General features: G+C 42.1%; 1 protein-coding gene across 1 annotated transcript in view; it reads right to left on the bottom strand.

Annotated features, from left to right (window-relative positions):
* Lrguk (leucine rich repeats and guanylate kinase domain containing) overlaps window positions 1–12,023 on the bottom strand; it is an 87,531-nt gene extending 75,508 nt beyond the window's left edge. The window contains exons 1-4 of the mRNA XM_048337707.1: window positions 11,757–12,023; window positions 6,077–6,184; window positions 3,611–3,692; window positions 930–1,030 (exon numbers count right to left, since the gene is read on the bottom strand). Coding sequence (XP_048193664.1) covers window positions 930–1,030; window positions 3,611–3,692; window positions 6,077–6,184; window positions 11,757–12,023 — 558 coding nt within the window. The remainder of the gene's footprint in view (window positions 1–929; window positions 1,031–3,610; window positions 3,693–6,076; window positions 6,185–11,756) is intronic.
* Window positions 12,024–21,708: the final 9,685 nt, after the last annotated feature.

Below are 21,708 nucleotides of genomic sequence, written 5' to 3'. Positions count from 1 at the left end.
GTGTGTGTGTGTGTGTGTGTGTGTGTGTGTACTGGGGTTTGAAGTAAGGACCTACTACATGCAAGGCTGGTGCTCTACTGCTGAGCTCTGCCTCTAGTCCTTAAAATAACTTTTTGTGTAAATATTTGAATCTAATAGAAGGGACATAGCACAAGCTCTGTAGGGATGGTTCTAAAATTGTCTGTACAGTACAGTTGGTTGGGGGGAGGGGTCAATTAACATGTATAAAGGCCAGGCTTTGCCTTGAGTGACTGGCAGTGGATTCCAAAATCCCCCCAATTGATTTCAATGCATAGACAAGCTTGGCAACCAGTGCTCCACAGCCTGTCCATGTATGTCTGGCCCAAGGGCAGCAGCCAGGACATCTGGCTGGACTAGAATCACAGCCCGAGGCTCCTCCCACACCGCCCAGTGACAATCTCATTTTCCTAAGAGCCATGGGTTGACCTGGGATCCAGTGGAATAAAGAAACATCACTCCAACAAGGTGAACTGTTCACACAGAGCCCATTCCTGCTTCAGAGAAACACCATCAAGGCTGGGAATCTGAACCCATTGTTTCCTTTAAAGGTGAAATAAAGGAGATAGTTTGCTCTGAGTCCCTAAAGAAGTTGTGCAGGCTTTTTAGATAAAATTGCCCTGCAATCACAAAAGAAACACAATAATGACTATTTAAATATGGGCAAAAAGAGAATAAAAGAAAAGTCATTCTTGGAACACTAAGTTTCTGCAAAGCTTCCAAAAAAGATAATAGCAGTTGACAGACTACCTCCCGTCCCCAAAGTAAATGACGCCTAAATACCCCTTTTTAAGATTTCAATCCAGACGCTTATACTATATAATCCAACATCTGATCTCTCTAATGTCTCTACTTCAGCACTATTTTGCTTATTTACTATATTTTGAAAATCAAGATAATGATAAGTATACCTTGAGATTTTTGGGTGGCTTGAAACTGAAGAATGTAGTCAGCTTATTTTGAGAAGCATTAAGTTCTAGAAGATAAGGCATGCAACTCACACAAGACAAATCTGGAGGAAAGAAAACAGATACAAAACAGTGCAGCCAACTAAATAACTAGAGAAAATAACTTTTTTTTTAAAAAAAAGCAAGGTATATTATTTCACAAGATTTTAATATGTCAGTCTTAAACACATATATTCCAGATGAGTCACATTAATAAAATCAAGAATGTACAAAGCATACCAAAAACCATGTGGAAAACTCTCTTAAAGGTAACAATTCAATGGTCTTTCCACCATAGCCCACCTATTTCGAGGACAGCCAAGTAACCAATGGTCTAAGCCTCTATCAGGTCCCCTGCTCATTCTCCAACAATCTGAGAACACCTAACGGCTTCAAAAACTGCCAGCCTCAGAGAAAAGAATGTAAAACTAAAGCCTTAGATAATCCTCTCGATAATTAGCCCCTAAATAACAGAATTAAGTCGTTTTGGAAGACTGAAAATGATATAATTAGGAAACTCTCCTTTGTTGTAAATTCAATTTTGTTTTAGTTGGACTTAATCCTAAATCTCATTAATTATTTGAAGTGATTTAGATTGTTGCCATTATTGTACTTTAGCTCTGGATTGGTTCAAAATTACATCTGAGTTTTGCATTGTATTCCAAGAAAATATCCTGAAATTTGAATATCAAGTAAAAAAAAGACTGTGCTAACAGGGATTCTAAATAGAATTACATACATTGGGACATTAACATTTTGGTCAAAAATTAACAAGTCAATCAAGGAAGGCAGCTTGTGAGAGGAAGCCAAAGAAGACACTGAAGGCTTTGCTGTTTGTATTTATTTATTTTGAGCTCAGCCAGCATGTGTGGCAGGAATAGGCTCAACTCTAAGAACTTGCTCTGAGCCCCTATGCCCTCTTGGAGCCCAACCACTATATGCAGTAACTGTGACTACCACAGATATCTGTCTTAAAGCAGAAACAGCAGTTGTGTTTAGTTAGTACCAGTAAGTATATTTTACACTTGGTAGACCGTGTTTGGAGATCATGGAGACAGAATCCCGGGTCTAGGGTATCTACTGGGTGCAATGACTACTTTATCCACCAGATGGCAGAAGCACCTCGTGTCTGCATCAGCGGTTCTTGAAGCATGGTACTAGACCAGCAGCATAAACCCACAGGGAAACTTAACCCAGATCCAGATCCCTGGACACCACTCAGGATCAGAAACCCTGAGGTTGGGGTCCGGCAGTCTTGTGATTCTGATGCCAGCTGAAGTACAGTCTACCTCAGAGCATCAGTAACAGCTGGCATCACAAGAAGCAAAATGCTCTGCGCGGGACAAATAGCAGACTCAACCCCCCGGGAATAATGAATGGAAATAGGCCACACAGGACTGATAAGGAGTGACCTGAGTGGAAAGGAGAGCTTTAACCATGACTGTGGACTCGCTGCTCAAGCAACAGGGATAAGGAGCCCCGACTTCCCGCAGTGCTCCAAGACCTGCCCTCTGGGCTGCAGTTCAGGGCACGCCTGTCGGTAACTGAGCGGAAAGCCTTTCTGACCATATGAGTACCATAACCTGGGATTTGCTTTCAAATAACCCTGGAAATGGTAGACAGAGAGGTATAGATGGAACCCTATCGAATTTCAATATTCACCCCAATAGTCTCTCAATTTATAATCTTGTGTGTAGTTTTTCAAAATAGTTTGTGCATAGTTTGTATATTTATCTATAAAAGAATTTCAAAGTCTTTCAACAGCGGTAACATCTTAAGAATTAAAGTGGGATAGAATCATCTTAACTACTAAGAGGAATATATTTTAATTATTAGTGCTATATGACGACGAAATGAAAATGTCTGTTTTAAAAGGCAGATAAATATAGGAAACAGAGAGGTCATCAACAGAGAAGGCAAGCCAGAAATTATGATTTGCTCACTTATACAAAAGTCCAAAGAAAAATAAACTATATACTATTAATATCAAATAAGATCAGAAAATCATACCCAAAGATCAAGTGCAGAAGAAAATGTGACAATCATAGGACTAACTTCATTAAATGTGAAAAAGATGTCATTAAAAATATATGGCGAGAAGTACAAATTGTAATACTGAAAGAATCAACTAAACACAGAGAATGGGGTGGGGGGAGAAGTTCTTGGTGCTTAAATAATAACAGAAGTAACTAGCCTAGGTTGAAATGTAAAATGCAAAAGTAAAACAAAGAAAAGAATCCATAAGTGGGAAAAAGAGAGACTAATTCATTTGTACTAAGTAACAGAAGAAAAAAAACAGAGAAACATCAAACATTCAAGAAAGACTGAAGAGGTAATAAACACTTTCCTAAAAGAGAAAAAGAAAGCAAGCATTCCATCTTGTACAATTAGGTCTTACTAAGTATATCTCAATCATATCAAAATACTACAGACCTGGGCCTTTAACTGGTGTTCCTCCCTCCCTTCCTCCCTGCCTCCCTCCCTCCCTTCTTTCCAGTGTGTAATGGGAGGGGGTATGGGAAACAAAGGATTCATATGCAAACTGATCTACATAACACTTATATCAAGCTTAGTATATAACATACTGTAGGATTTAATTTTCAAGACAATTCAATGATCTAGCCACTAGAATGGCAGTTACATACCTTCAATTTTATTCACTGAAAGATCCAACTTCTGTAGGTGAACGTATCTACCCAGAATTCTAATGTCAACTAGATCATAATCCTATGAAAATAAAAGATTTTTTTTTAAAAAAAGGACTTTAACATCACTTTACCAAGTTACTACCAAGCCTCTTGTAAACATCTGGAAAAAAACAGTGGATGGAAGAAATCCAGGATTTCTTTCAAAAGTATGGAAGCAAGAGAACAAAATCTAAAGTGCACTACTAATGGGATTTCAAGAACATACTGTGGGCTCCATTAGAAAAAAAAAAGCATTTCTCTGAAGAAAATTAGTGTTGTTAGCAAGAATGAATACAACATGAAAAGACAAATTAAAGCAGTGTTCATGAAGACCTTTAGAGCAGAGTTTTATGTTAAAAAAATACATAATAGCAATAAAGACAAAGCTTTTATCTAGTAGAAGTAAGAAAGTAAATGCCTAGAATTTAAATGAAGTTTTCAAGAGAGTTCACACTCAATCAGGAGATCATTAATAACAATACTTCCTACACCTTCCCCGAGCTCATTTTCAAAGCTCTTTCACAATCATCTGAACAGATCAAACAAAACCAAGACATCTGTACAGCAGATTGTTCCCAATTTAGAGATGAGGAACATGAAGTATAGAGCCGTAGAAAAGCAGCCAGAAGTCACCGAGGAGGGAGAGAGAGAAAATATTCAAGCACGGGGATCCTTGTCCACAATTCATTCCAGGAAATTCTGCTTTGAGGGAAGTTCAAGTGGGGTGAATTGGATCCTGCGGTTGATGTCATGTTAGGAAAGAAACAAACCAAAGGAGAGTCATTATAAGCAAGTTCTCATACAGGTTAATGATGATTGCTTAATGAAGACTGCTGACCGTCATAAATAAGTACTGATACTTGATATGTACTATGTAGAAGACTTTATGATGCTTGGCATAATGAGAAACACAGTGATGGACTGGAGCTATACCTGGCAGAGATGGAGAAGAATGATAAAAAGGGGTGGCATGGATCAAGATGCAACAGACTCACAATCTAACATATTGAGCTGAAACCCAACTACTTTGTACAAATACTTAAAGATATATAAACAAGTAACCAAAAGAAAAAGGAAAGAAATTTGTGATCTTGACAAAGAGAAGATATGTACACAAATAATAAAAGAAAACAAACTATAATGTAACATCAGTAAAATATGACGATGGGGGGAAAAAAACCCACTGAGCACAAAGTGTATTCAGAAAGACAGGTCATTAAAACCAAGGAATGCAACATGGACTATCTCAAATGGAAGGTGGTCAGTGGCAAAATAAGTAAAGCTGCACTCCCCCTGGCTGAAATAAGACTTAAAGGATTGCTTTATTTTTTTTTTTTGTAGATGAATTTAAGGCACGGTACTACATACATAAGTGGCATATGGACTGAAAGGGACTTGCGTGGGCTGCACTGGCTGCGGGAATTATCCACTCTGCCATCTGCCTAAGGTCCCCCTGTGTGCTACCACCTGACTGGGTGAGACACCTTCGGTTTCAGTCGTAAAATATCAAGAAGGAAAGGATAGAGCCCTACTATGCTGACCTCCAAGGACAAGCCAAGAGCGCAGGTGAACAACAGCACAGCCTTACGGGAATAGTTTAGCAATTCGAATCCAAGACAGAATACTCTTGCAACCAAGTAGTCATGTCACGAAGGAGCTAGCTCACAATCCTGGAAGTACAACTTCAGTAAGCTCTGTTGTCACCCACGGAGCTATATTTACTCTGTGGATCTTGAAGGGACGTGTGAGTGCTTTATAATACAGACATGAAGAAAGAGTTGAATGACTTGTCTCGAGACTAGAAGGAAGCAAAAGAAGGGAAGAATGACCTCTGAGGAGTCCTCTCTTACAGCCTCTTAGGGGAAAATTGGGACCAAGATTTTGTGCCTCTTTCTGACTAGAAATCTTGAAAACTGATACATCACAATCTTTTTTTTTTTCTTCTTCAGTGACAGGTGTGTTTTGGAAAGTGAAGTCTAGCTCAAAGCTACTTACTTCTTGACATACTTCAAGGGGAAAGTCAATAGCAAAATGCTTAATTCCTTCGTATTCAGACATAAATTTCAGTATTTTTTTCACTGATCAGAGAGAACATTCTTAAAGAGTTTTTGATTGGTTTTACAGAATCAAATTCAACCTCCTGGAAAGAAAGCATTGATTACTACCAAGTAGACTACTTAAGATAAAAGAGTGCAAGAAGTGACTGGAAACAAGGAACTTGGGGGGTGGGGGCGGGAGCCGAGGACTGTATTGGTCGGTGCTCTTTGAAGTCTAATATTTCCATAACACATCTACTGCAGCAGCCTTCTTCACAATGCAAGGCCCTGAGACTTACTATCACCACAAAAACGAGGACCAAAGAACACCTGCATGGGATCACCAGTGTCAGGGTGTAGTGGCCAGTGATGACATCATCATACTCACAGATAAACACAGATCGAGGTAGACCTGCTCCGTCCCAGGGCCCGAGCGCCCCAAATTGTGGAGTGCCTCAGCCACCATCTCTTCTTTCAGGACCCCATCGAATTCCTCCTGCAAGAAAAACACCCAGAGAGGTAAATGAGGAAAGGATTCCCCGTCAGAAAAGAAACAATCCACACGATCGCAACCAGTGCCCCCCAAAAAATGCCGTGTGGAAGGGCACATCCATGCTACATACAATTAGATAAATATCTACCAGATGCCTGTTTTTTGTTTTTTTTTTTTTTACTTTTTAGCCACTGACACTTGAGGTGGCCACTTACACCAGCCATTCAAAGTCGAGTGAACACAGGAGCCATGGGAAGACCCATAGTTTACCAACTGCTGCTATAAGGTCTGTGCTTCTTTCTGTGTGAGCGCTCGGTGGATCAACTCTGTATAATCTTTCTGACAGCTCGGAAGTAAGTGCTGTCATCTCCATTTCACAGAGGAAGAAACTAAGGCTCGCCTAGCCTGAGGCTGCATGTATCTACCTGCAGGACAGAGCTGGAAGGAAAACGCCAATCTGCCTGAGCCCAGTGCCCCATCATGCTCACCCCAAAATAACCCCAAAAGGAGCAAAAGAAAACCATTACTTCTCTAAATCTGGCATACTTGCTGGAACAAAATCAGCACATTACACTGACTTTTGGTAGATGACAGAGTTATAGCAATGATGTCAGTCACCCCGTTTTGAATTGTGATGGGCATATACAATGATGGCACGATGCCCTCTGTCCAGGAGTTCTTTATTAATCCAGAAGCCAATCATTAACGGGACTGAGTTATAGTATGCAGGCTTGTGCTATTTTCAGGTTTTCTTTTCCCCAGGATTTCCTCCTAGCCTAGAAACACTGCCCGTGTGGAGGTAACAGGTGCACTTTGGATTGCACAGGCCAAATTTGAACGCTTGCTCTCTCCTTTTGGATCTGTGCCTTTGGGGAAGCATAGTTTTCTCTGAGTCTCACATCCTCCTCTGTAAATAGGAAATGTTATTTTCTCTGAAGGAAGGAGGTCTGGACACGCCTCTCAAATATGTTGCTTTGGTATATTGATTGTTTTGAGCTGAGGGCACTTGAAAAACAGCAAATGTGAGTAGAGGCTTTCTCTGAACTCCTTTTATCTGTGGAAAGACATCCTCCCAAAGGAATGCAATTGTCATAAATCCCCTCCCTGGGCAGTTCCATCAAGCAGATGAGATGGACTCTTATCACAGGAGAGGAGAAGAAAAGTCGACACCATACTTAAACTTTGTCACAAACTATTATAACTCCCATCTTTCCTAAAAAGCAATTACTCTCCTTTAAGTGGCCTTGGTCCTCTCTCCCTTTCCCCTACTAACAACATTTTATTGTTTCTTGTGATGCCCCTATGTATGTAATATTTTTAATTAATAAACATATATACTTAATTCCATGTTCATCTGACTGTGTCAGTTTATTTTATTGCCCCAACTGTAAAAGCTACAAAGTTTAGAATCCTCCCTCCCCAACACCTCTTGTTAGTGTTTTGGGGAAGAGTAAAAAATAACATCAGTGAAGCTCTTAGTGCAGCACCCCAAACACAGCAAGTGCTACTGATAAAGGATAGATGTTACATTCGAATGATGGTGGAAACTCCACAGCTCAGTCAGCCTGCTTGCAAAGTGAATTCCAATGACTTATGTAAGGGCTGAGTGGGAAAAGAGGTTAAGACCACCCAGCCCCATCCTTCTGTATTATATTTCCTGGAAATGAGAAGACATTCCATCCTGGTGGTGGTATTGTTGTTTTGTTTTTCAGTGTAGCTGTTGACAGGGGCGAGGTCCCCAAGGCAAGACTCTGCACAGCACCCACCCCGATCCCCGGCCTCCCTGAGGTCCCTGCTGTATGGTAGTGCCATGGCTTAATCAAACAGGCAAAGTGAATGTGAGATTTTTCTCCCTATTGAGTCTACTGGCAGCCTACTCGTTGCTGTGTCCTTGGGACTCTCTCTCTTGCCTCGACCTCCTTCATCACGTCAGCTGTTTCCTTCTCCTGCATCTCTGACCAGTCCTGTCCAGGCTCCTTCCCTGAGTCTTCTTCCTCTGCTTGTGGCTGGGATGTGCTCCTGCTCTTGGCCTCCCTGCTTCTCGCTCTTCCTGGCTGACTGACTGGGCTCCACCGTCCACTCCGATCTCCCCCCACCTCTTTGCTGCATCCACATCCCTTCACACACAGCAGCATCTGTCCCTGGTTCCTCCTGTGGCCAGTGATCCTCATATCCACACCCCTTCCCTCTGCACGCCAGCCCTGTTACCCCAAGGCCTCTACTATCCAGTTACCAACCTTATTATTCAACCCTTTCTCTTTAAGTAGCTTCCATTCCCACTGCCATTGTCAATCCAGATCTTTCTGGTTCCTCACTCCCCCTAGAAGTTTCTAGAAACTTTTCCTAGTCATACTATTTGTTAAGCGGTCCCACCCACACCCCACACCCCACACCCCAGCCAGCAGGACAGTTCTCCTCAGCTCAAGAGTCTCCCGCCCATGTCCACCACAGTCCAGCATCTTCTGTCACCTGGTTCCTGCCTCTGCCACTTTGCTCTCACTGGTAACTCCTACATAGGAAAAGCTGCCACCAGCCTGCCCCACTGAGACAAGAGCGGCTTCTCCTGACCTTTGTGACTGAGCTATCATCCCTCCATCTCTCTGCATATCATCTCTCTGTACATCCCACCACAGGGGCTGGGGTGCTCTGATCCACTCAGATCGCATCGCATGTTGAGAGCAGGGGACGTGTATGTCCTCAATCAAGTTCTCACTCAGGGTGGCTATTATTTATCACCTCTATAAATCCTTGAGCTCCTGCTCTCTTCCAGACACTATAACTCGATTAAGAATATAACCAGTATAATCTCTTCATTAAGTTTGATGTTCATAACTACTCCGCATAAGTAGGCATTATGACCCACATTAGGTTACTGGCAAATGGTGGTGGTCGTGCATCAATCTGGAGCCCAGACACATACAAAGATTGCTCCTGGCCCAGCAGTCATTCCATAAATGTTTGTTCGATGATGTCTAATTAGAATTGCTTAATTGAAGCTGGGTGTGATGCTCACGCTTGTAATTCCCACAACACAGTAGTCAAGAGATCAGGAGAATTGCCGTTCAGGCTAGGCAAAAAGTAAGACTCCAACTCAACCCATAAGCGAGGCATGGTGGTATGTGCCTGTAATCCAGGCTATAAGAAGGCATAAATAAGAGGACTGAGGTACGGGGTGAGGAGGGGGAATGACAAATAAAAACATGAGATCCTATCTGAAAACTAACTACAACAGAAAGGCTCAAGTGGTAGCATCCCTGAGTTCAAACTCCAGTACTTAAAATAACTAGGGGGCTAAGTGACTGTAGTTAGCAAATAAATGTATATGTTACTACTTGTTTTTAGTGAAGTATGGTAAGCTATCACACTGTGCATTTTACAAACAGAATTTCATTTAATCCTCAAAAATGTCCTAGAACATTATTATAATCTCCACATTATGAATGAGATAGAGACGGGTTAAGTAAATCGTTTAAGACCTTACAAATCTTTCATTCCAAGGGCAGTGCTCTGAGCAGCTGTCTGTACTGCCTCCCTGAAATTCATTAGGGCTTCAGAAGTTTAGGACCAATTGCACTGTGGGTACTCAATCATGATAGCATTACAACCTGTAACTAGGCTAAGAATATGCAATAGAAATCAATGAGCACAAACGTCCCAATGTTTGTGAAACATAAACTTTTCAGTTTATTCGGCATACTGAAACTTAATGCTATGAAAATCCAGACTAGACCACCAGCACATGAAATGGGTATTAATATTGGTGGTATAAGGAGAAGAAATGATGGACTTTTTCTAATCACCTCCTACAAGTCAGAAAGGAATAATAACTCATTCAAGTCAACCTCCTCTATACTTTGTTAATGGCATTCTGAAGACAGATTAACAATGCTCCTAATGAACCCATAGCCAAGGAGCATGTGTTAATTAGAATAATAAAGTATACTGGTGGTTCATTTGTGAATCCCTCTGGGGTGGAAGCCGGTGGAAACCATACAAACATTTCAAAGTTGCAAAAACACTGCTACAGTTTTGCCATAGTCACTGTGAATGGGAGCAAAGTAAAAGAACAAACAATGAATAAAGTAAGTAATAATTGTTTATGGTCAGTTTTAAGCAATCCACATAGAAGGCAGTAGAAGAGGAAAGACAAAATGGCAGGAGTGGGGCAGATGAAGGTGGGGGGGGGGAACAGGCTAAATGTTCAAAGTGAGCTAAAGGACTTGAAGAAAGAAGAGGAATCATCCAAGGAAGGAAGAAGGTAAACAGTTATCATGTAGAATGGTGACGCTGAAGAGTAACAAAAGACATTGCCAGTTAGAGGGGAGAATAAGGAAAAACAAGCCAAGCCAAAACAGGAGCTTGTGAAGGGAGCAGGATAACGGAAAGTAACAAGAGCTGGGCGCCAGTGGCTCACATCTGTAATCCTAGCTACTCAGAAGCCTCAGATCTGAGAATCCAGGTTTGAAGCCAGTCCAAGTAGAAAACTTCACCTTATCTCCAATTAACCACTAAAAAGCTGGAAGTGGAGCTATGGCTCAAGTGGTAGTACACTAGCCTTGAACTCGGGCCCTGAGTTCAAGCCCCAACACCAACACATCACACACAAACACACACAAGGGGGTGGGGGGGAGGGAGAGAGAGAGAGAGAGACTCTAACATGCTTGGTTTCAAAGAAAAAATGACAAGGAAAAGACCCAAAGAAACTAAAAGAAAAAGTCAGAACAGACAGAATGGGGGCATATTGCAAATATTCTGTTTCCTTTTGTTATAGCTACTTAGAAAAAAATTGAAGCAGTTTTACACTTTCAAAAAAGAAAAAAAGAAAAACCTGTCATAAAAGAAACGACTGACATCAAGAAAAAACACTGACTCCCGGTAGCCAAAACAAAAAAAGACTAACAATGTATTGTAGGAAAACAAACCTGTGTATGCTCTTGAGAGAAGGCAAATGCTTTCTTGGAAGCCCCAAGAAGGCGAATGTGATGAGGAGAGGAAAGGAGTTGAGGACAGAAGAAGGGAGCGGGAAGAGGGCAAGTGGAAGAAAAGAAGCACACACACACACACACACACACACACACACACACACCAATGGTGCAGCTCAGGAGGAGGCACTGTAGGAGAGTGGGGATGCATTCGTGTGGAAAGCCAAGCACCAGCACGCCCAGGACCCCAGGACGGACGGGTGGGCCCTCTGGGCTCACTCCCCCACCACCTGAAATGCTTCCACAGGCGGCTTTGCTGCTTTGAGCATTCCCTGCCTCCCTCTGGGGGTGCTGTGTGCACCTTTATGTTATGTAGTCTTTGAGGGAGCCCTTGGGTTATGCACAAAGAGTGCATTTTGGCCTGCCCACCCCCCCACCCCCACCTAGGGAAGGGACACGGGGGTGCTGGCCAGGCCCAGGGCAAACTGAGCCCTGGGCCTGGGTGACCCCTGAGCACTGTGCCCGTGGTAGTGAACAGGAGGGCAAAGAGGGTGTGTGTGTGTGTGTGTGTAAGAAGCAGTTTCTAGAAAGGAGGCGTCGGAGGGTCCCGGGGCCCAGGGCCAGGGTGGGGGTGGGGTGGGGGGGGAGCACACCTCCAAATTCGGCATTTCGGACTCGGAGGACTCGTCGGACTCCCAGTCGCCCTCGCCCTGCTCCTCTTCTCCGTCCGCCTCGGAGTCCTGGTAGCGCTGCACCAGCTGGTGGAGGAGGTAGGAGGACGAGGGTTTGGGGAAATTACCTTTTGGCCTCGGGCCCATGGGGAAAGCCGACGGGAACTCTTTTTCTGGGTGCGGAGGCTGGGCTCCGCTCCCCGGGGAGGGCACTTGCCATCTCTGGGGACCTTTCTCGGGGGCTGCCATCTTGTTTGGTGGGGGGTTGCCTAGGAAACCGGCCTCTGGAGGCGGAGGGGGGGGGTGCGCGGCGGCGGGGCCGCAAGGGACCCTGGGAGTTGTAGTTCTGTCCTGGTGCGCGCGCTCACCCTGGTTTTTTCCTCACCTAGTCAATTTTTCGCTTATTTTTTTCCTTTCCTTCCTTCCTTATTTTTCCTTCCTTCCTCCTTTCCTTCTTTCCTTCCTTCCTTTCTTCTTTCTTTCTCTTTCTTTCCTTTCCTCTCCTTTCCTTTATTTCCCTTTCCTTTCTCCCTTCCTTCTTTCTTTTTTCTTTCTTCCTCTTTTTGCTTGTCTTTCTCATTTTTCCTATCACTTTTTCTCCAGTCCCTCTTCTCTGTCTCAGCCTTTTTTCTCCCCGCCTCCAGCCTCTATTAGAAATTTTTCATCCCTTATATGATCATACTTGATTTACAAGCAACTCTTTCCACACAGTCATACTTGGGGAAGGTTTGGTGTCCCTAACGTCTAGAAAGCCAGTTAACACTGACATTTAACCTTGTACAGACCAGGGTGCCAGGAGATGAGACTATGTATAAATGAAATTAGAAGACATGGCTCCTGTCCTTATGGTTATATTGTGGATAATAACGAAAAATGACCAGAAGACTTCTGAAATCCTATTTGCAATTTGCAACCACTTCCACAAAATTATAAACCACATCCTCAGGGACAAAAACTCGGTGGTCTAGTAACCTAGAGACATGGGGGGGGGGGGGAAGAGTGTCAAATTGACATTATATCTGAAAGCTCCTGAAAAATCTATTAGCATCCCATAAATAATTGTAGTAGTCAAGTGACCTAAAATGTTAATTGTGCTCATCTTGCTACAAAGGTTCTCTTTACAGTTTTATAAAATACTCTTGCAAGATTACAAAGCATGATTTTCTGCTAGTCTGATTTTATGTGACCCAAATCCCATAGCCTTAAGCTCCACAAAGTAGACACTCCATAGAAAAGCAGAATGGAAATTACAGTGACTATTATTGCCATAGTGATGACAATAGAAATCCTTGCAGTGAAATCACCCTCATCCTTCTGGCCTTACAGGGGCCTTTCCTCCGCGCTTCAGTGACAGCAATTGCAAATACAAAATGATCCTGTCAATGGCTGTCAGGGGAGAAGGAGAAAAAATCCTCATGGACACCAGCCATTGACTATTATCTTGCTCGGTGCTTGAGGGACCAGTAAAACTGACATAAAGCTTTCAAAATTACCTCCCTTCATTATCTTGCTAGTCATAAATGTAAAGGCCGAAATGAAAGTATCTCTTTCTGCTTAGGCTTGTCTTGCTTCTTGTGTATTTCTTATTCTGAAAGGTAGAAATAACTCCAAGGGGTTTCTTCCCACCCTCATCCCCATAGGGTCTGACTCCAGCTAACTGACACTAGAAAAAGGAGAGTATTTTCTGTCCCCTTACAGAAACCATAAAATGCAAACCGTGTGTGTGTGTGTGTCAGTGAGAGAGAGAGAGAGAGAGAGAGAGAGAGTTCAATCTCCATTACCAGTATACACACACAAAAATAAGATAGCAGCAATGTAACAATTGAAATATAGCCACAGTAATGTTTATGAGTAATTATAATATACGAGGCAACTGGCTAAGTACTATACATATCTGAATTCATTTAGTCCTTATAGGAACTCTACCAGGTAAAGATTCATATGATTATTACCATATTACAGATGGAGAAAATAGGTATAGAGAGATCGCATAGCCTTTTCAACTCACTTTGTCAGACAGTGACCAAGGCAGGAATCAAAGGAAAAAGAGTCTAGCTTCCTAACCCACATCCTCAATCAAAGCACTGTGCTTCTTCTCAAGTGTTTTGGTAAAATCTTTTGAGGAAACCCTTCAATTTTAGGTAATGTGGTGTGTTGGCATCATCCTTTTGTGTTTTCTTATCCCCTTCTATGAAGAAGGGACGATTCTCCACAGAAAAGGAAGCTTATTATCTAACAAAAAAAATAGTTCAGTAGGTTTTGGACATTAAGCCAATAATTATACAAGTAATCATTTACTTTGAAATTTCACAGGGGCTGAAAATGGAAACTATAAGGGCTGGGAGAATATCATATTGGGTATTGATCCAATATGGCAAGAAGCAGCCCTTCAAAAATGTCTCGCAGACATAATCACAATGACTGTAAATAAAGTTGAGAAAAGATGCTACAACAAATGAAGAATTTGTAGAAGTCTTCAGATTATTATTATCATAATTGTTTGTGCTAATCAGATCTGATAAAGTCCAGGCAGGACTTGGAGACAAATCATGTCCATCCCAGCAAATAGGAAAGACACTGGGAGGGAAGGGAGTTCCCTGTTAGAAGAGAACCTGAATCTGATTCTGGTATTGAGACCAAATATAAAGATTACAGCATGGGAAGAGGTGATCTTAAAAGCTCAGAGACTTTGTCAGACAAGTTAAACCAGTGACGAATAAAGTCTGGGCAGAGGCGTAGATGGGGATTGCTGAGAATTTCTCACTCACATTACTTTACCTACAAAACCTCATATTCCATTTGGGAAGGCACAAAGACAAAGGATCAAAATGACTGAAATGATGAGCAGCAGGGATGGGATGAAATGCTTTGGGTGAAGAAATGAAGATTTAGGGGTGTGATGCTAGGCTTCTCAGAAGATCAAAGATGAGGAGGAACCTGGGAAGAAATGATCAAAGGAAATGGCAGGGACAAACAAGAGCTTGACAGGTGCCAGATTGAATAGTCACAGCATCTCAATGGCACAGAATAATGGAAATGGAAGGAAGCTTGGCATGGTGGCATACATAATCCCAGCACTTAGTGTGGCTGAGACAGGAAGATTGTGTGTTCAGGACCCACCTGGGCTACATAGTGAGAACCTGTCTCAGAAAACACACAAACAACACTCAGAAAAATAACAACAACAACAACAGAAACCTGGAAAGAGAGCAAATAGAAAACAAGAAGATATAATAGGCAAGAAATCTCATTATAGCCCTTCCCTCATCCACTTTGAAGATAGACACATGCTTCACCTAGTGAAGAGCAAGTGATGAATCGTGCTGCTGTGTGGAAGAGAACATCATGCAGGCTGTGAGTAAAGCCCCCGAGTCATCCAAGTAACCAGTAACCACCTTGCTACAACCTAGAAGGCCCTATACTATATAGAGAAGTCTGTTTCAGGCCCCGTGGATACAGAAAAGGTGAAAACTTTCTTGGTCTCTTTATGAGAAAGAATTGCATTATGGTTGAGCAGCAAGGCACTTAAAAATAACAATAGCATTCACAAGGATATTAGTTCATCTAGCCTGGCCTGGGCTTGTGTGACCTGCCTTCAGAGAGGGAAGGTTTTGGAGATGTAGGCAGGCCATCACTTGCCATTTACCACTCTCAATTACCCAGGCCAATCTAGGGGAGCCTTCAGATGCAAGAACATCTTCCCCAAGACAACTCGGGAGCTTCGTGAATGAGGTTATGAGTGGAGGGAGGCTCTCAGGAGAAGGAGGGGTGGACATCCTGATGGGGGAGTGGCATCAGATGGAGCCAAAGAGGCTGGCTAGGATGTGCTTTGGCACAACTCTGAGAAGTAACTAGCATGCAAATAAAACTTGCTCACAGGAAGTTAGGAAAGGGGGAGGTTCCATATTCCTTAAAGAAGAGAGACATGGCTAAGGAAAAAGATGGGATTGCCTCATGTGGCAAAATATCTAAGTGGAAACTAGGAGAGGAGAGTTAAAAGAAAGGAAGAAAAGAAAGATGGGCATACACAGCCATGAGCAGCAAGTAGGGACTTTGTAGTTCTTGGTTTCGCATGATGTCTATTACAGACAGAGGATGGCTGCCCATGAGATTGACAGGCATGACATTGGCAGACGTGAGATTGACATTTTGGGCATCTTTTACAACATCTGTTTGTACTCAGTGACCAAATTCCCTCAGTCATCTTTCTCCACTAAGGGCTTTCTCTTTCAATATGTGTCCTGCCTGTAGTACTTTGTGAACATAAATGGTTCTTCAACCACTTAGCTTTACTTACTACACTGAATGCACCTGACACTTGTGTTCTCCTGAATGAAATAATATCCATGCATGAGTGGCGATAAGCTAGCAGAATGCTTGTGTGGAAAAGGACTAGTTGGTCTCTGAAACCCCTACAGCCATTGTTTGGAAGTAATGCAGCTTTAGAATCGGAGCTGAGACGTGGTCCATACCAGTCCTGATGCCCACATCATAAGATCTGGGAGTAGTTAAAGCAGAGGAAGTATGACAGTGGCCAATTCAGTGTGAGGATCACAAATACAGCCCTTAGTTCTCGTGACTTCCCCCATGTAGAGGCAGAATCTCTTTCTCCAGCAGTTGAGCCTCGGCCTGGCTGTCTAATTTATTTGGGCCAACAGAACAATGACAAATATGGCAAAGGCAGAGAGACTTGAACAAGCTTGGGTCCTGCATCCTCTTGTCTGTTGCCCTTTCAGATGCTGTGATTAATGCCCTGTGAAGAAGTTTGGGTCAGTCTTAGTCACCTGCCTCCCATTTGTAGACATAAATGAAGCCAACCTAGATCACCCAGTACCTAGATCATCAGGCAGCTGACTCAAGATTTCATGAGGGAGCAAAGCCAAAGATCAGTTGAGACAATGCAGGCCAGAAGCACTGAACAGGCAACTCATAGAAGCATAGCTTACGTATAGGGATGTTTTCATTACAGCAGCAGAAAGTTGCTTATACATACCACCTGAATTGCCTAGAGTCCCATCAGTGGTTGATTAATAGATTAAGGATAGAATCTTTATTTTCTGACTCTGAAATGTGACTAGTTTCATATTAGCCTTTGCTACTGTAGGCAGGAAAGCTGTGCTATTATCAACTCTGAAAAGAAAGCTTCTGATCTTTCCAACAATGCAAACGTATCAATAGTCAGGGTTCTCCAGAGTCACAGAACCAAAATGATGTGTGTCATACATTCGTGATAGGTATGTAGAAACCTGCTAGGCATAACAGGGAATTTCTTGATGCAATGTACAGCTGGCAAGCTGCATGCCCAGGGGAGCAGGTAATCCACAACAAACCGCAGGGCCTGAGAATCAGGAGAACTGGTGGTGTTACTTCTAGTCCAAGGGCAGGGAAAGATTAAAGCCCCAGCTCAAGCAATTAGCAGAAGTCCCTTCCTACTCAGCCTGTTTGCTGTATTCAAGTCTTGTTCCAATTGATTGGACAAAGCACCACATGAAAGCTGGTAGTCTGTCACAGCCTCACAGATGCACCCAGAATAATGTTTGGACAGCTATCTGGACACCCTGTGACCCGGGCAACAAATAAACTATAATAGCTGATAACATGGGGGGATTTTAAGGAAACAAGAGATGAAGTGCCTGGTAATCTACGAAAGAACCTCCCATCCTTTAGGGCTGGGGTTGCAGCCGTCTTGTCCTCAATCGGGCCTCTTTGGAAACTCTGTCAGGACATCTGCCTCCATTTCCTGTACCACTGTGTGGGTAGCACTCCTGATTTCTTCCTTCACGTTGGCATCTATGCAAACCATTGAGAATATCACAAAGTTGTCTGTGACTGGTGGCTCCTATAATCCTAGTTACTCAGGAGGCTGGGATTTGAGGATCTTAGTTTAAAGCCAACCTGGGTAGGAAAGTCCTTGAGATTCTTATCTCTAATCAAACCACCAAACAGTCAGAAGTGGAAGGGTGGCTCAAGTGGTAGAGTGCTATTCTTGAGCAAAACAGCTCAGGGATAGCACCAAGACTCCAAGTTCGACAGCCCCAACACCAGCACACGCACACACACACACACACACACACACACACACACACAGAGTATAAATGGTCTACAATGGACACAGAAATAATACTAATTATATAAACAATAACAATAACAGCTGTACTTGTTTGAGAAGTGACAAGTAGGCAAATGAGCTTTGAAATTCTTTTTCTTCCCAATGAAACATTAAAATTTCAAAGTAGAAAGAGGATGGTAAGAAGAGAAATCACACCACAGGGCCTTTAGAGAGTCACAGGACATTACATTGCCAACATACATTTCCGGAGAACAAAAATCCATAACCTTTAGAACAGGACAGAGCCTGGCCTTTGCCCTTCACTGCCCTTAGATACCCAGGTGAGCAAATTTGTGTTTGAATTATTGATCTGATTTATAGAGTCTTACAGATGCAAAAAGCTCTGTGAATGCATAACATTTTCAATATAGATGATAACGAAGGGCTTAGGGCACTTTTCAAAGTTCATTAATTATTGAGGTCTCTCCCAGCAGCTCTCTCCCCCATGTTTAGATTTTTGCTCAAGAGTCCATCTTTGCCTTGAACTTCTTTAGTAAGTGATTTAAGGCTTTTACAAAATTCTTTTATATAAAAGCATTTCTAGGCCAGGCACTGGTGGCTCACACCTGTAATCCTTGCAACTCTGGAGGCTGAGATCTAAGGAATGTGGTTCAAAGCCAGCCAGGACAGAAAAGGCTATGAAACTCTGATCTCCAATTAACCACCAAATAGCTGGAAGTGGTAATTTAATTCTTTAGATATTCAGCTGCTCTGAATGCTATACTTCAAAAAAAAATGGGGTTAAATAAGCAATATACAAGTTACGATTTAGCCATCTTTAAGTGCACACATTTGTGGCATTAAGTACACTGGCATTGCCAGGGAACTATCGGCACCTCCATCTCAATGTTTCCTGTCCTTAATGGAAACTGTGCATATTAAACAATACCTACCTTTTGTCCTCACTCTACTTTCGGTCTCTATAAATTTGAGAACTTTAGTTATCTTATGTGAGTGGAATCTTCTAATATTTGCCTTTGTTGTGACAGGCTTATTTCATTTATCATTGTATCTTTTAGTTTCAATCATGATGCAGCCGTTGGTATCAGAGCTGAATAATATTCCATTGCCAGTCTATATGATATTCCAATTATGTATGTAGTGTGGTGGTGGTGGTGGTGGTGTGTGTGTGTGTGTGTGTGTGAGAGAGAGAGAGAGAGAGAGAGAGAGAGAGAGAGATGTGGGGTGAGAACACTTAAGATGTACTCTCTTGGCAAATCTAGATATATAATGCATTTTATTGTCAACGATAATGATCACATTGCATATCATAGATCTCCAGCATTTACTCATCTTGCTTGTCCACTTCCATGATGCAACTCAAAGTCCTGGGGGGTGGGGGCAAATTCTACCCCCTGATGTTTTAGCTTGACTTTTTGTTGTTGTTTTGCAATTGAAACTTGAGCTTGAACTCAAGACATTGAGCTTTTGCTCTTTTGTTTTTTCTGCTCATAGCTGGCACTATGTATCTTTTGAGACAATTCTCCAGTCCAGCACTTTGCTGGTTGATTAGAGATAAGCACCTTGGAAGCTTTTCTTCCCAGGCTGGCTTCAAACTGCAATCCTCTGATCTCAGCCTCCTAAGTAGCTCAAAGTACGGGCATAAGTCCCTAGTGCCTGGCTTGAGTGTGATTTTTTTTTTTTGCCAGTCCTGGGGCTTGAACTCAGGGCCTGAGCACTGTCCCTGGCTTCTTTGTGCTTAAGGCTAGCACTCTACCACTTGAGCCACAGCACCACTTCTGGCCTTTTCTATATATGTGGTGATGAGGAATCGAACCCAGGGCTTCCTGTATACAAGGCAAGCACTCTTGCCACTGGGCCATATTCCCAGCCCGAGTTTGATTTTTTTAAAGAATGCCACATATGATATCATGAATTATTTGTTCTGATCAGTTTAACAGAATAGTGTCTGCAGGTTCTTTCACAGTACTACTAGTGGCTGGATCTCTTGTCTTTTTTTTTTTTTTTTTTTTTTGCCAGTCCTGGGCCTTGGACTCAGGGCCTGAGCACTGTCCCTGGCTTCTTCCTGCTCAAGGCTAGCACTCTGCCACTTGAGCCACAGCACCGCTTCTGGCCGTTTTTTCTGTATATGTGGTGCTGGGGAATCGAACCTAGGGCCTCGTGTATCCGAGGCAGGCACTCTTGCCGCTAGGCCATATCCCCAGCCCTCTTGTCTTTTTTAAACGTACATGCATATCACACTTTTCTTTGTCACTCAATTGTTGTTGTTGTTGTTGTTGTTTTTTTTTGGCCAATCCTGGGCCTTGGACTCAGGGCCTGAGCACTGTCCCTGGCTTCTTTTTGCTCAAGGCTAGCGCTCTGCCACTTGAGCCACAGCGCCGCTTCTGGCCGTTTTCTGTATATGTGGTGCTGGGGAATCGAACCTAGGGCCTCGTGTATCTGAGGCAGGCACTCTTGCCGCTAGGCTATATCCACAGCCCTTTGTCACTCAATTGTTGATGGTCATTATTTAGGTTATCTCAGTGCACATGGGTGTGCAAACATCTATTCAAAAGTCCTGCTATTATTTCCTTTAAATATATAGTTGGGAGTAGGATTGATGTATCTTATGCTAAGGTAATTGTTTTTAAATTGTTTTGTTGTGGTATTGAGATTTTGGAACTAAGAGCCTTGCTCTGCTTTTTGAATCATGTCCCTAGCTCTTTATGCTTTCATTCTTTTTCAGAGGTGGTGTCTCATGTTTTAGCCCTGGCTGACCTTGCACCACAATCTTCACACCTATGACCACCACATAGCAGAGACTACAGTTGTATACCATTACAGTGAGCTTATTTGCTGAGATGTCTCACTGACTGTCCAGGCTGACCTTGAACTTCAGTCATGCTTTATTTTTTCACTTTTGGTTTCTTATTTGCCAGTCATGGGGCTTGAACTCAGAGCTTGGGTGCTGTTGCTGGGATCCTTTTGCTCAAGACTAGCACTTTACCACTTGAGCCACAGCTTCACTTCTGGCTTTCTCTGTGATTAACTGGAGATAAGAGTTTCATGGATTCTCCTGCCCGGGCTGGCTTTGAACCATGTTCCTCAGATCTCAGCCTCCTGAGTAGCGAGGATTAAAGACATAAACCACCAGTACCTGGCTATTTTTTCACTTTTTAGGAAAACCCTATACTGTTCTCCAACATGGCTGTAACAATTTACATTCCTGAGCACACAAGGATTCCCTTTGCTTCATATTTTGCCACCACTTGTTTGTCTAATGTCTTAGCCATTTACATGCATCTCTTTGAAAACAATATTCATATCTTTTGCTCAATGCCTTATGTATGTTGGCAATTACCTCCTTATCAAGTGAATGGTTTGCAAATATTTTCTCTCATTTACTCTGATGATGAAGCTTTTTAGATTAATGCAATAGTTTGTTTAACTTTGCTTGGCTTGGTTATTCTTTTGTTGCAATCTGAAAAATCATTGCCTAAACCAATACCAAGACTATTTTCTGCTATATTTTCCTCTAATAGATTGTTTTAAGTTTTTAGGTCTTAGGTTTAAGTTTTAATCCATTTTGAATAGACTTTTATATTTATATTGTTTATCTATATTTATATTAATTACATTTCTTTATTATTTATATTACTTGTCAATATTCATATTATTTACATTATATTGTTTATCTAATGTAATCCATATTATTTAATATAAATATCTGTTTATAAATATATGTAGATTTATAAGTGTATATAAATTTATAAATATGTGTGATAATATATTACATAAATATAATCTAGTCACCTAATATAATACAAATGCATGTTCTATAAATGCATTTGTATTTCATTTGCATTATCTAATATACATATATTT

The sequence above is a fragment of the Perognathus longimembris genome, chromosome 2, assembly GCF_023159225.1.
Source record: "Perognathus longimembris pacificus isolate PPM17 chromosome 2, ASM2315922v1, whole genome shotgun sequence".
Lineage (NCBI taxonomy): Eukaryota > Metazoa > Chordata > Mammalia > Rodentia > Heteromyidae > Perognathus > Perognathus longimembris.
The sequence above is the reverse complement of the archived record's forward strand: the minus strand, read 5'-3'. Positions and strand labels throughout refer to the sequence as shown.